Raw genomic sequence first — 14,305 nt, forward strand, 5'->3', positions numbered from 1 at the left:
TTCATACCTGCAGCTAACTTCATAATATTGTTCGATCATCGGTCAAGCGGTTGAATATTTCGTAATTAGACAATATTTTTAAAGCTGTGCCAATAATTATTACTATTTAGTGTTCGTTTATCAATAATATTTAGTAGAAAACAGTTTTTTCGATAGGATATAATCGCGAACGTGCATATGCTTTGTTGTGAGAACCACCTTTATCTGCTGTCATTTTGAGCTATGCAACACAATTTTTTCGACTTTTCGATAATGAAATATAACTTAGCGGTGGAATAGTGCGTCTCTCCCAAAACAAACGGGCTGTGGTCTCCGAAGGTCGTGTACTCGTCGAGGGTTCGCGATGTGGTATCAGTGGGTGGTGTGATCTGGAGAATGTGCGGTGGCGTTTAGTGCGTGAAGACGTGAGAAAGGGTGTCAGTATGGAGGTAGTGGTGAAGGACGAGGAGCGCATGCGGCGGCTCCGCGCGCTGGAGGAGCGGCTGTGCGACCCGCGGTCGTCGGGCAACGTGGACTCGTTGCTGGACACGGTCGCGGCGCTCGTCTCCGACTGCGACCACCCGGCCATACGTCGCATGAAGAACGTCGAGGCCTACACTAGCAGATGTAAGACACCACTTTATTTCACATAAAACCTTTTAGTATAATTTGTAGCAGCTTTGTGCAAATGTGTTGTTTAAGTTAGTAGTAACAGTGTTGTTAACAATGACATAATATCATGTACATTATATTAATTGGGAAATTTCTTCAACAGACAATGTAATTTCATATCAAATCATATTTTATTGAGTTACAATTTGTTTTTAATAAATATTCTGGAAGAACCCCATTTGAGGCATAAGTCTTCCCTTGAAGCCTCTTTTTAAATGAAGTTAGCTGGTTTGCTACTTTGCAATATTATAATGTCATGCATATTACTGCAGAATATCTCACTATTCTTTTCAACTGAATTGTTATCTTTTGCCAATCACGTTGATTGCATTGTCATTAAACAAACTTTTATCCAAAACAATTCTATAATACATTGAACTGAGTGTCCAATGTATGCTTATTTTGTCAGTAATAATTATTTTGGAAGCTTTTATTTCATAATAAAAGTAACTCTTTTTTGTTATAGATGAAGAGTTTGCATCTGAAATTGTTGATCTTCGTATGAAGGCAGCAGATTTTGACCTAATAAAAGTGATAGGTCGGGGAGCATTTGGGGAAGTGCAACTAGTCAGACACAAGTCCACACGTCACGTGTACGCCATGAAGCTGCTGAGCAAAGTAGAGATGATCAAAAGGTCAGACTCCACCTTCTTTTGGGAGGAGCGACACATAATGGCACACGCTAACTCTGAATGGATTCTCAAATTACATTTTGCCTTCCAAGACCACAAATATCTTTACATGGTAATGGATTACATGCCTGGTGGTGATCTTGTTAGTCTCATGTCTAATTATGATATACCTGAGAAGTGGGCCAAGTTTTATACAATGGAAATAGTGCTGGCATTAGATGTTATCCATAACATGGGGTTTGTTCACCGAGATGTTAAGCCGGATAACATGCTAATTGACAAGTATGGCCACTTAAAATTAGCAGATTTTGGCACCTGCATGAGAATGGGCCCAGACGGGCTGGTGAGGGCTAGCAATGCTGTAGGGACTCCAGATTATATTTCTCCTGAGGTCTTACAGTCCCAAAATGGAGAAGGAGTGTATGGCCGTGAATGTGATTGGTGGGCTGTCGGTATATTTTTGTATGAAATGTTAATTGGGGATCCACCCTTTTACGCTGAGAGCTTAGTAGGAACTTATGGAAAAATTATGGATCACAGGAACTCTTTACAGTTTCCTGATGATGTAGAAATATCTAAAGAGGCCAAGTCTCTTATAAGAGGGCTGCTTACAGACAGAGTTAGAAGATTAGGTAAGAATAGTGTTGATGAAATCAAGCAACACCCATTCTTTTACAATGAACAGTGGAGCTTCGATAATCTCAGAGACTCTGTGCCACCTGTAGTCCCTGAGCTGTCCAGTGATGATGACACTAAAAATTTTGATGAAATTGAAAAATCTGATGCATTAGATGAATCTTTTCCAGTGCCAAAAGCATTTGTTGGCAACCATTTACCCTTTGTGGGCTTCACTTACAATGGGGATTACCAGCTGTGCGGTCGTAGGAACCAGCACACAGATGTTGTAGACACAATCTCAACCAATCATATCAACAATGTTGGTTCTGAAGCAATTTTGCAGCTAGAAAAACTTTTAGAGAGAGAGAGGGATGGCAGACGTAAACTTGAGGATAGACAAGTGAGCCTTTGCACTCAGTTGGAAGAACTGTCTCAGAGAGAATCTAGAAGTAAAAAATTAATAGCAGACACTGACAAAGAGTTGGCTTTACTCCGACATGACCTTAAGGAAATTCAGCGCAAGGCGGAGATTGAAGCAGAGTCAAGAAGGAAAGCAGAAATGAACTACAGTGAAGCCAAAAGACGTCTTGAGGAAGAACAAAACAAAAGAGCAAAAGAAATGAGCAACCTACAAAATTACAACGATAAAATTAACACCCTAGAAAAGCAATTGACGGAATTACGCGAGAAACTAAAGCAGGAGTCTGAGGCGTCGGCTAAGGCGCGAAAACAGGCGGCAGAGATGACGGCCGCGCAGGCCGCCGCCGCCGCCGTCAGTGACGGGACAACGGCGCGTCTGCGCGCGCAGCGGGACTCGCTCGAGCGCGAGCGGGCGACGTTAGCCGACGAGCTGGCCGTGGCGAAGGCCGGCAAGCAGCGTGCCGAGGCCGCCGTGGCCGAGGCGGGCGGCCGCCTCAGCGCTGCGCACGCCGAGCTCGAGCGCTCGGCCGCGCGCCTGGGGCAGGTGGCCAACGACAACCGTCAGCTGACGGAGCGCGTGTCGCAGCTCGAGAAGGAGTGCGCGTCGCTGGCGCACGAGCGCTCCGCGGCGCACCACCTGTACCAGCAAGAACTCCGCGCCCACCAAGACACGCAACGCTCGCAGCTGCTTTCCAAGCAGGAGGCCAACCTCGAACTTGTCAAAGGTGAGCTGTCTTCACCCTTATTAATCCTCAGCCCTTTCCCCCTATTTTTCCTTGTATACCCCGACCTAATAATTCGGTTCGTGCTAAATTCACTACAGCTAATTGTTTCCCTAAAACGATTTTCATTACTTCACTTTTCGCATGCTTCAGGAACATTGGAAATGATATTTACAGGTATTGTCCAGTTTGCTAATTTTCCCCGTAATGCACGTATATTTTGAAACAAATTATCAACTGTAGCCTTAAATGTCCTTCCGATATCCTGGCTACGGGTATAAAACCTTAGTGATCCATTTATGTTAGCTATAGCAGTTTAAACAGTGGGACTGACCACATCGAAGTTTAAATTACGCTGATACGGCATTTATATAGCGAAATGTCGTACGCAAACTGCTCAAGATGTTTCACTCCACCTATGTTTTGAAGTGGTCGGTCCCTAGTTGTAAAGAAGGATTGTTTAACCGTGTGTTGGTGGCCAGCACTGCAAGCTAAGCTGAACGAAGAGAAGGCGGGGCGGCAGCGCGCCGAGGCCACGTGCCAGGAGAAGGACCGCCAGATGTCCATGCTCAACGTCGACTACCGCCAGATGCAGCAGCGCCTGCAGAAGCTGGAGGGCGAGCATCGCCAGGAAAGCGAGAAGGTAATCTATACGCTTGTATAAGGAACAGATAATTTTTTTTGTACTTAGCTTGACGGAAAAATTGAAAAATTCACAGTTTCAGGCGCAATTCACGAGATTGTGGCTCTGGAAGACCAGTACGCCACTCTTTTAACTGAACAACCGTAGCTTACCCGATAGCGGCTGCTATTTCCATTTTTGATTTTTTATGCCAATGGGGTTGGCCGGTCGAAATAATTAGCAGATGGCACCAGCATAGCTAGCCCTGTCAATCCCTAGAATTTATTATTATTATTTTATTATTTAATAAGCAGGCAGGCAGTTATGGCAACTGATATGGCCTGTATCCAGTAATCATAAAGATATATATCATGAACGAGTATTAGATGTAGTGTTATGCTTGTCTAATTTATTTTTAAACTGGTTCACATTTTGTGCTGAAACTACGTCTTCCGGGAGTTTGTTCCAAGCCCTTACTACTCGGTTGCTCAGAAAGTGTTTGTAAGGGTTACTGTGAGACCTATGCCTTTCTAGCTTTAAGTGATGACCTCTCAGACGATCGCTGTTGTTGCGCTTGAACATCTCTTGAAAATCCTTGAGGTCATAGTGCCCAGATAGTATTTTGTAACTCTCTATTAGGTCTCCGCGTTCTCTGCGGTTCTTTAGGGTAGTGAGTTTCAGTTCCTTTAGTCTCTCCTCATATGGCTTGTTTTTAAGTTGCCTTGGCAGTTTCGTGAAACTCCGTTTTTGTGCCAAAATTGTGCCAAATTTTTGGTTTTTTAATGCCCTGGATGCCAAATCTCATAGAAAAAGGGGCAAGCTATGATGGCGCCATCTCTGCAAACCTTTGACAGTTGCCAACCCCATTTGATACAAGTATAGAGCGAGAATTAATGGGTGGTGTATATTATATTACCATAGGCACCAAGACTTCGTCCCTTTTCTTTTATTACTCGGAAACAGCACTTTATTCTTTTATTTCAGTACTTGGAAACCCACGAGCGCTATTAATATCCAGAAGTTACAATAGAATTAGGATCTATACCTACATATAATAGATTTTTACAAAAATATAATATAAAAAGAGAAAAAAAAACCTGTTAGAACATAAACCGAAGTAAACACAAATTCAAATATTTTCATTGAAAGTGATTTAATTTGTTCTTAGACTGTTAGAACATATTCAATAATGCACCGAGCCCTGTACTTTGCACATGCCCCCCCCCCCCCCTTCCCTCTGCCCTGTGCTCTATTGTTTTCTACAACAAATCCATTGGCAAAACATCAAGCTGGCGTTTTTCCCTGTAATTTTTGTCTTAGTATTTTATATACGACGTATATATTTTATATTAGAAAATAATTTATGTGATATTTATTTTTATAAACATCTTACGCACCAATATATTTCTTGGAACGGTTACTTCATATTACGTTCCTGGCTCACCGTTAACACTTTTCATAGTAAGTAGGTATGGGTGTGGGAGCTGAATGATGTGTTTACGATGAGACACGACTTCTAACCTGGCAAAGGGATTCTGTAAAGAACACGAATGTTGTTTTTTTTTGTAAAGGATCTGTGATACAATAACACAACTCAACAGTTAATATATAGGTTCGTAACTTACTAAAGGACGCTGTAAAATATTTTTTATTTATAATTTATTATAATTTTGAGTTGTTTTTACTTTGTTCCATTTCCATTAAGGCCGTTCCATCGGGTTGCCGCTATCACTATTACATTTCGCAAGAAAGAACGGGAAAGACAATGCGCGCCAAGTGTCAATTTTGATCGAATTTTATTTATTTTTATTCATTTTAAAAACGTTGGCTTACAATATCGAAATTCGAAGCTGTCAAATTACAATTTAAGATTGTTTTTTCTTCTTTTTTTTGTTTATAGTGTGAGATAATAACCGACCGACCGAGTACCGAGTAACGTTGGATTAAAAGTCCTAGTTAGAGGTTACTTTGGGAATTAATTTTATCGAGCGAAGTGTCATAATTCGTGTATCGGAAGCTTATAAATTAAAGATAATATAATCAAGAACTACATATATTTTTTCACCTCAGCAGCTCGAACAAGCCTACTTTCGTCACTCCAGGGAGTGAAACAAAATAGCTTTTTAATTTAGTGAAGGCCATGAACTGCCACTTCATACTTTTATTACATTATTTTTTGTCTGTGTTATTCGAAATACAGTTTAACCTTTAATATGTTCTCAATACTGAGGTGAAAAATTATGTGTGCAACACGAGAGCAAAGTTATTTTACATCTCGTGTTTTTGAGTCCCTCGCTACGCTCAAGATTCTAACTTTGAATTCAATTATAGAATCTTTAGCTTTCTCGGGACTCAAAATAAACACTCGCAAGAAAAACCAACTTTCCTCTCTTGTTGACAAATAACTATTTTCACGTCTACGAATATCAACGTGTCTTAGAAAAATATGATCATATAAGGAGATCTTTCGCCTTCTGGCTCAGGGAACCGCCTTAAACGAAACAAACAATAAACGAAAACTGATTAATTGGAGGATTTGAAAACGCTAACAGTACATATTAACAATCAACCAATTAATAGACTACAGATTTGCATGCCTGGTGCCTTTATTGTATACAGGTATCTTAGTTAAGGTCACATACACAACGAGTATTTAATGATAACTGGAATTTGGATTTTTTTTTCGTATCGATAGCAAGCAAAATGTACCATAAAAGCTTTGCTAAGTCAGTTTAACTATTAATATGCATTTAAATCACATTCATTCATAGCCTATTTGTGAAATAGCACTATATGCGTAAACCTCAATTTTCCTGCCGAACCTAGGCTAACTATGCACAAACTTGGCAGTAAGAACGCATACATATCCCTATAAACCCAATACTTGACGTATCACTTGGCATTAAAACAGTGAACATTGGAGTGAACAATCCCCTCGTTTGCAGGTGGTGGGCCTGCAAGCGGCCCTAGAGCAGGAGCGCGCCGCGCGCTGCGCCGGGGCCGGTGAGACGGCCGCGGCCGAGGCCGCCGCGCGCGCCGCCGCCGCCGAGCGCGACGCTCGCGCAAGGGACCTGCACAACGTGCGCCAGGCCCTGCACACCGCCTCGGAGAAGCTGGCCGCTGCGAGCGCTGAACGAGACATGTACTACACTAGGGTGAGTCGCTACCTTCTAAGACAGTAGCAGCCGCGCAGCCGCCGACCAGCGTGTGGAATTTTTAAAATTATTATTAAATGACGCATTATTCGCTCTTAAATTACCGCCACGGTTGCTAAGTATGAGTCTCTGGACTGTTGGAAGGACGGATGATGTTCCGACATCAACCGTCAAACAGTCTTTTGGCACTCAATGCTTCTAGGTTCATCGACCGAGTGATAAAGACAGTTATGACACTTTTGTAACTTAAATTTGAACCACTTCCCGGTGTATGATTGGGTTGAAATGTTTTTAGTTCCGTAATTTAGATTATTATGCAATCATGTGCTGATGTATTGAGCTTTTCTGATGTTATAGGTAGTCGGAAATTGGCTAATAAACGATCACGATAATCATCGAGTTTATTGAGATTATTTAAAAGGTCTTGTAAAGCAATTGATAAACATACAAACGGCGGAATGTACACTGTACATTGTACAGTCAGCAATCGAGTATCTATCAAAAATATATTATTTGACAGTAACTTCCAGCAACAGATGTTATGCGTCAGGATGTGTTTTAAATTCAATATACGCGATATAATCCGTTTACACAGTTTATTTCATGATTCATGAGTAACTATCCCGGAAAAAGACAAAATTACGTTAATAATTTATAAAGCTGAGATACCGTAGATATCCCCGAGAGACCTCCCCGAGGTCCTACTCAACATCAAAGGTTTGATAGGTTTCCTCGAGGAGCTGGGCTGGCAGGACTAGCCCACCCCCATGTCACGCAAAATAGGCGCCAGTCGTCGAGTTGCGGAAAATCGCCCGAACTACAATACAATACCGTAGATAAATAAATGAATATGGGGTGTTCTGTTTCATAAATGTCCGAATAGATATTTAAATGCGATTAAAATGTACGATTCTTGCATTAAAACTATCGGAAGCCAGTTACATTATAAATAATAAGTCCGACTCACGCTTAACTGCACATTTCTAATAGGTTTTCTGTTATTTATAGGTAAAGAACTATTTTGTGTATTTTTTTTTTAATTTTAGACCCAGTAGTTTCGGAGATAAATTGGGGGTCATTTTTTGGCTATTTTCTTGAATAACTTCTAAACTATTTATTTGAAAATTACAAAGAAAAAATTGAGTATCTCAAAATAAGCTCTTTTATTTGATATGTAAAAGCTCGGCCAAACACAAGGCGCGACGCAGCGCCGCGTCCGCGCCGCGTAATGCCGCGCCGCGCGGCGCGCGCGGATCACGCCGGCCTCGCGCTCTCAACACGCCCTCATCGCGCGCGCGAACGCGGCGCGATGCGGGCGTGACTAGCGCCCGATACAGCAGCATGCGCGCGCGGAGGGTTTTTCATTCACGTCCGACTGATGTGACCCAGCGTGCCGCCGCGTCCGCGCCGCGTGGACGCGCTGAGCCGCGCGGCGCGGGGCGCGACAGAAGCGGGGCGCGATGCCGGCGGGACGCATTCTGTTTGACGTCGCTAACCTGTTAGCATGGGCGGCGGTCGCGCCGCGCGACCGCGGCGCTGCGTCTAGCCTTGTGTTTGGCCGAGCTTTAACACGATATAGTTAGAAAAAGTTAATTTTATAATTTTCTCATTTACCCACCAAAAGTGGCCCCCCATGTTTAAAATTCATTTGTTTATGTTACATGCCCGTCTTTGGGTCACAAAGTTACATATGAGTACCAAATTTCAACTTAATTGGTCCAGTAGTTTTGGAAAAAATGGGCTGTGACAGACGGACAGACAGACGCACGAGTGATCCTATAAGGGTTCCGTTTTTTTCCTTTTGAGGTACGGAACCCTAAAAATATTTGATTTATTTGTTTTTGTAGCCTGTTGTCCATAAGCAATATTTTAGACCGATATACAAAAGTACGGATTTTATGCAAAAAAAACTAATTTGGTTTGAGTTTATTTGTTTGTCGTTTCCTTTATATCTAATCACCGGCCAAGTGCGAGTCGGATTCGCGCACCGAGGGTTCCGTACTTTTTAGTATTTGTTGTTATAGCGGCAACAGAAATACATCATCTGTGAAAATTTCAAATGTCACGGTATCACGGTTCATGAGATACAGCCTGGTGACAGACGGACAGCGGAGTCTTAGTAATAGGGTCCCGTTTTTACCCTTTGGGTACGGAACCCTAAAAACAATGCTTCTTTTCTTTTCTTTTTAAAAATGAAACAGTTATGTACTTAATATTAAACATAAGAAACTATAACTGGACAACTTTAGTTTACATTAACTTACGCAAACTGAACAAATTATGGGTGCAATATTTTTTCCTATCGGTTTCAGGATTACACATAAGTAGTTTTAGAGATTATTTCTTAAATATAAAAAAACATTGGTAGAGCTCAACCACTTTTCTTATATCGATAATTCGATACCCTAAATTTAGACATGATGGAGATCAGATAGTTTTTGGGAATTAGTCATTTAAAAAAATGCCACAGAACCTTTTAAAACAAGCGGCTTTGTTTAAGAAGAATGATAACGCCGAATAAATATTATTTTCATTTTATATTTATTCAGAATGCACGTCTGAATGTTATTCTGTTAATTCATTCCTTATTAGCCTCAAACGTGAATGCCTTTTTCATGAATAACTTAACTGTAAATACATCAATGAACTTAACTATGCTTTTAGTATCTTTATGCGAACTAATCATAATCTCATCACTCCGAAATAGACCGTCCTCTCACGGACTCGCGGAGTGACTCATATTGTCGACAACAAACACACACACAAGTATACGCCTTTTACCTTAAAAGCTATACCTGCGTGTGCAGCGTCTCGAAATAAATAAACATACGATTACGTAGGCCGGCGGTTTTTCTCCCGTTAATGTCTTAGTCATGATGATGATGAGATTTGCACTGCTAATAGAATTGTTACAAGTGTCCTTACTGCGGGACGGCGTTTTGAGGGCTGTGTTGAATGTTTTATACGTATTTATAATAAAACTATGTCGTTGTGTCGTTCTCAGCCAAAAAGGTTGCTTGGTTGTAAATAAAACGCTACTAGTAAGAAAAACTCGTCCTTGTTGTCAATCGACAAAGTAGTAATTTTCGCCTGAAAACGTAACACTATCGAGACGGAGTGACGCTTCACACTGTGAATGCCTTTAGGTCAGTCAATCTAGTTCACCGTAATTATCAAAAAAGTCCGCGCTGCATGCGCTCTCGTTTAGGCGGATTCATGACTTGCCCGAATATGAATACGTAAGTGTTGTGTGGCCTTGATATTTATGACACAAACATTCCTTAGACAAACGCTGGTGTACGAATATAACTTGAAATTCTTAAATATATATTATGGCCCCGTTGGCGCCGGTGCCAGATTGTTACTATACATTTCCGGGTTCGATTCCCCAATGAAACTATTGAGGATTTTATATCTTTCCATTATTTTCCAGAATATGTTTTTCACCTAAAATACTTTTTACCTTTATTTATTGTAAATTGTTTTTATATCGTGATTCATGTCATAAAATGCCGCGAATGGGTAATACGTAACTTCAAAACGGTATGATTTTCTCGTTCGTTACTGTCACTGTGTACGAGTTGATTTAATTGGACCAATCAACGTAGGGCTCGCTGAAAATTCCATGAAGGAACCGACATATATTAATTCTCGAGTGTCATAGAGTTTAACGAATATAAATAGGTCAAGGAAAGTAATTCAGCCTCACTGAATCCTTAGTAGGGTTACGGACAGACATGTCAAAATATAGTAATCACAGTTTGAGCGGTCAATATATATAAAAAAATCGCTAAAAGTGCTAAACATGTTTAAAAATAGTGAATTTTGTTATTGAGCTTTACAGTCATATCCCCTAAAGGAGCATTCCATGGAATTGTCTACAATTGTCCCGTACGAATGCGAATTTTCTGAAGATTTGTAGGTATAGGAGTTTGTGTTTCTGTGACAAAAGTTCAGAAATATGCACATAAAAATAGCCGTCGGCTTTAAACGCCGATTAAAAAGTTCTAATACATGAAGAAAAAAAAATGCGTTTGTACGGGACAGCCCGTGGAATGGTCCTAAATAGTTATTTTTATTGTTCAGTGTAGTTATGTGAACTCAAAATCTTTTATTCTCTTTGAACTTCCGTCAGTCCGCATTCCGCTCGAAATTGGATATCTATAGGTATTAACAGATACATGTGTGTTACCACGTGCTAGTTGTTTGCTTAAACTGTTACTGACATAATTATTAGTTCCGTCCTGTCTGCACTAAAACACTCGATGGGTAACATCTTAGAAAATATATTAAAGAAAATGATTATGTATGTAATTCAGTTTTAAATCTTCGTCCTTCCGAATTCAGAGGTTGAAGTTTGAAGTTCTGTCTATACACATTCATTCTTCATGACATTCTTGTACACAGCTTCATATATTGTATACTTTATTATGCATCGCGCCCCATGCCCTTTATTCATACCTATGTTAGAAATGCGAAAGGAACTTGTAATTATCTGTACGCTACTTATTAATCGCTAAAGTACTGAACCGATTTTATGAAATTTCGTAAGGTTATTTTTGGAAATTCTAAGGGCAGGGAGGAGAAATATTTCTAAGCGAATCCCACACGATCGGAGCCGTATAACTGATCTGGCCTGCTTCTGTAGAGTAAAATTATTGTTACGTGACTATTCTCAATGACGTCTTTTTTCGTTAATATCCAGATTCGCGCGTCGAAATTAAGCGTTTTTGAATAAAGCATCTTCTATTCTATTCTATTCCTACAATAATGTACTCGTGGTCTTATATTGTCGAGAGGTACAGCGTGGTTCGAACCTCATTGTACAGTTGTACATATAAAGTGTAGATACAGTGTGTTCATAGTTTTACTATAGTACACAATTTCATTGTAGATTTAATTGCATTCTTATCACAAACCTCTTGACCTATAAAACTAAATATGATTGCGACGAACGTAAATTGTCCCTGCTTTTCTACTCACACTTTATCTTAGGAATGCGACTATATGTACTGAAAGTACCGCCAGGAATCTCGCCTCATACGTGAACAAAGACATTGTACGTTATTTATTATAATGAAATTGTTAAATGCAAATTAGCATCATTGACGCCGGGACCATAAAACACAAGTGTTATGGCATTGTTCAATAAACAGGAATGCCTATTTCCTGCTCATCATTAACTATAATAGTTTGACGATTATCGCAGGTTCCTAGATCACTGCGTTTGCATGTTGAGTTTCTGCGAAGTAAACCACGTATTGACGTTATCTGGCCAGTGAAATAATCGTCATAGCTGTTTATAGTTATATATTTTTGTATTAATATCACCCCTGGGCTCTGGGTAAAAAATACCACGCGGTGTATAGTTTTGGATTTTGCTCGCATTTTTTTCTAGACATTTTAAACGCAAAGGCATCCGAAATACTAGTCATTTTACACGAAGCATATGACAGTAACTTCAGAGATAGACCTTCATAACTTAATAAGCAATTTAATCTCGTATAATTTATTTACATATGAGATATATACAGTGGTACTACGTAAACGAAATTAATAACTAGCTTAAATCTAAAAATCTAAAATAGGCCCTTGAGGCATTGTACCAAGGATTAAGCAAATGCCCAAAAATGTATCAACGCAGTTATCATTCCCTGTATAAAATAAAATAATTTCCACCGTATTTGTGCATTGCGGCGAATGATAAACAAAATAATGTATATTGTCAGATTGTCCCTAGACTGGGGATATGGACCGTGATTACCTTTTGTATTGTGTTGTTGTTTTGTGGATATAAGTCTAGTGTAACTAACCCTGAATCATTCTAAACTGTTAATTTATATTGTCTTAATTCCCCAAAATCATGTTTTAATTAAACGTCTCATCACGGTAATAACAAATTAGTTCAAGAAAAAACCTTGATATGCTTTTCTCCCCTTAAAAGCAGTTTCCGAGAAGAAACATACAAACATTTCTCAAATAATAGGTACTAGCTATTCGATTAATCATTTGTTCTAGAAGGGAGTGGTATGAGGCAAATTCGTGCCTAAATAAAGTTCAGGTCAAAAACAGTAGCAGTGGAATAAGCGCTGGGTTGTTAGGGCATACGTCAAAGAACCTTTATCAATTATGCCATACATGGCAGTTATATGCCTCGGCATAAAGTGCACTGGGACATATGTGGACATTATGACGGGCGATTGTGTGCTGCACTCGCAGATCATCTGCTCACTAGATGGTGCATTTTATGGCTTTATTCATAAACTCACTACAAGTCCCAATTAGATATTAATATGTAATTATGAATTTTGTAAGAAAGGGATAAAATATAAATTAACTAATTAAGGCTTGCAAAGTTTTGTGAATAGGGGGGTTAGACACCGTAGATAGGCGCCGGGATTCTAACATATGAGTATGTTGGGCAGGTAAGTGTTAATTCGGCCAGAAAGGTACTTAACCGTCTCAAATTAGTACATCTAGTACCTAATCGTCAATTCTGTAATAATCGAATTCCATGGACGCTTCCCCACTGATACAAATTACCATGCTAATTTAGTATATTAGCGCAAACGACGACGATCATTTTGGATGCTTTTACGTTTAACTCCTCAAGCGCCGTTTACTGTTAACGTGTGTTAATAATAATATTTCCTATGATTAACTTGTGCTATTTTAGTATACAATGTTACACCTAAAGGCAAGTAAAACTATACTTCGTTTTTTTACCATTAGAAAAAGGGTAAAACATCTTTACGTATTTTTTTATTATTATTATTAAAAAAAAAACCTTAAAAATAGTAAGTATTACCTTATGAATTCAAAAGAACGTAAATGCTCATATATTATACATTGTATAATTGTTACATATTTGTCGTGACGTATTTTTCAAAAGTGTATAGCTACTGCGAATCCTCGTATTATCCTTTAAAATGTACAGTCTACAATAGGTAGTGTACGAAGCTGCACTCGTACCTTACTAGACGACACAATTAGATTAGATGTGGTCCGATTTTAGCTGCACAGTAATTATGCTTATAACTCCTAATAGGGAGCCGGTGTCAGGGCGAACTTGTGAGGATCCCTCATTTTAAAGCTCTTTAACGCGACAATCTTGCGAACGTACGGATAATTTACATTTCATTAAGATAATTATCTCTTATGGAGACAGGAATAGTAAATGAGCTTGAAATAAAGACGATCATCAATGGTGCAAGCATGACGTCATTTAGAAATACCATTTGTATGATTTGTGATATAACTTACTAACGGATTAAGGGTCGGTTGCACCAACTGTTTGTGATCGTTAAAGAGTTCGCTAAATTTCATTGTATGGAAAGTTTCATAGTAAACCACCGCGGCGCGCCGGTTGACGTTGATCAGTCTGTTAAGTGCGGATGGTGCAACTGGCACTAAGGCTACGTTTTCTGATTTTAACGAACACTTGCAGAAATACTGTCATAACTTATAGGTTACTACTTAAATGGT

General features: G+C 39.6%; 1 protein-coding gene across 1 annotated transcript in view; it reads left to right on the top strand.

The window, feature by feature from the left end:
* LOC134740765 (rho-associated protein kinase 2) overlaps positions 1-14,305 on the top strand; it is a 26,605-nt gene continuing 12,300 nt past the window's right edge. Inside the window, exons 1-4 of the mRNA XM_063673366.1 lie at positions 1-606; positions 1,118-3,046; positions 3,526-3,686; positions 6,611-6,820. Of these exons, the coding sequence (XP_063529436.1) occupies positions 423-606; positions 1,118-3,046; positions 3,526-3,686; positions 6,611-6,820 (2,484 nt within the window). The 5' untranslated portion in view covers positions 1-422. The remainder of the gene's footprint in view (positions 607-1,117; positions 3,047-3,525; positions 3,687-6,610; positions 6,821-14,305) is intronic.

This window comes from Cydia strobilella, chromosome 4 (genome assembly GCF_947568885.1).
Source record: "Cydia strobilella chromosome 4, ilCydStro3.1, whole genome shotgun sequence".
In the NCBI taxonomy this organism is placed as follows: Eukaryota; Metazoa; Arthropoda; class Insecta; order Lepidoptera; family Tortricidae; genus Cydia; species Cydia strobilella.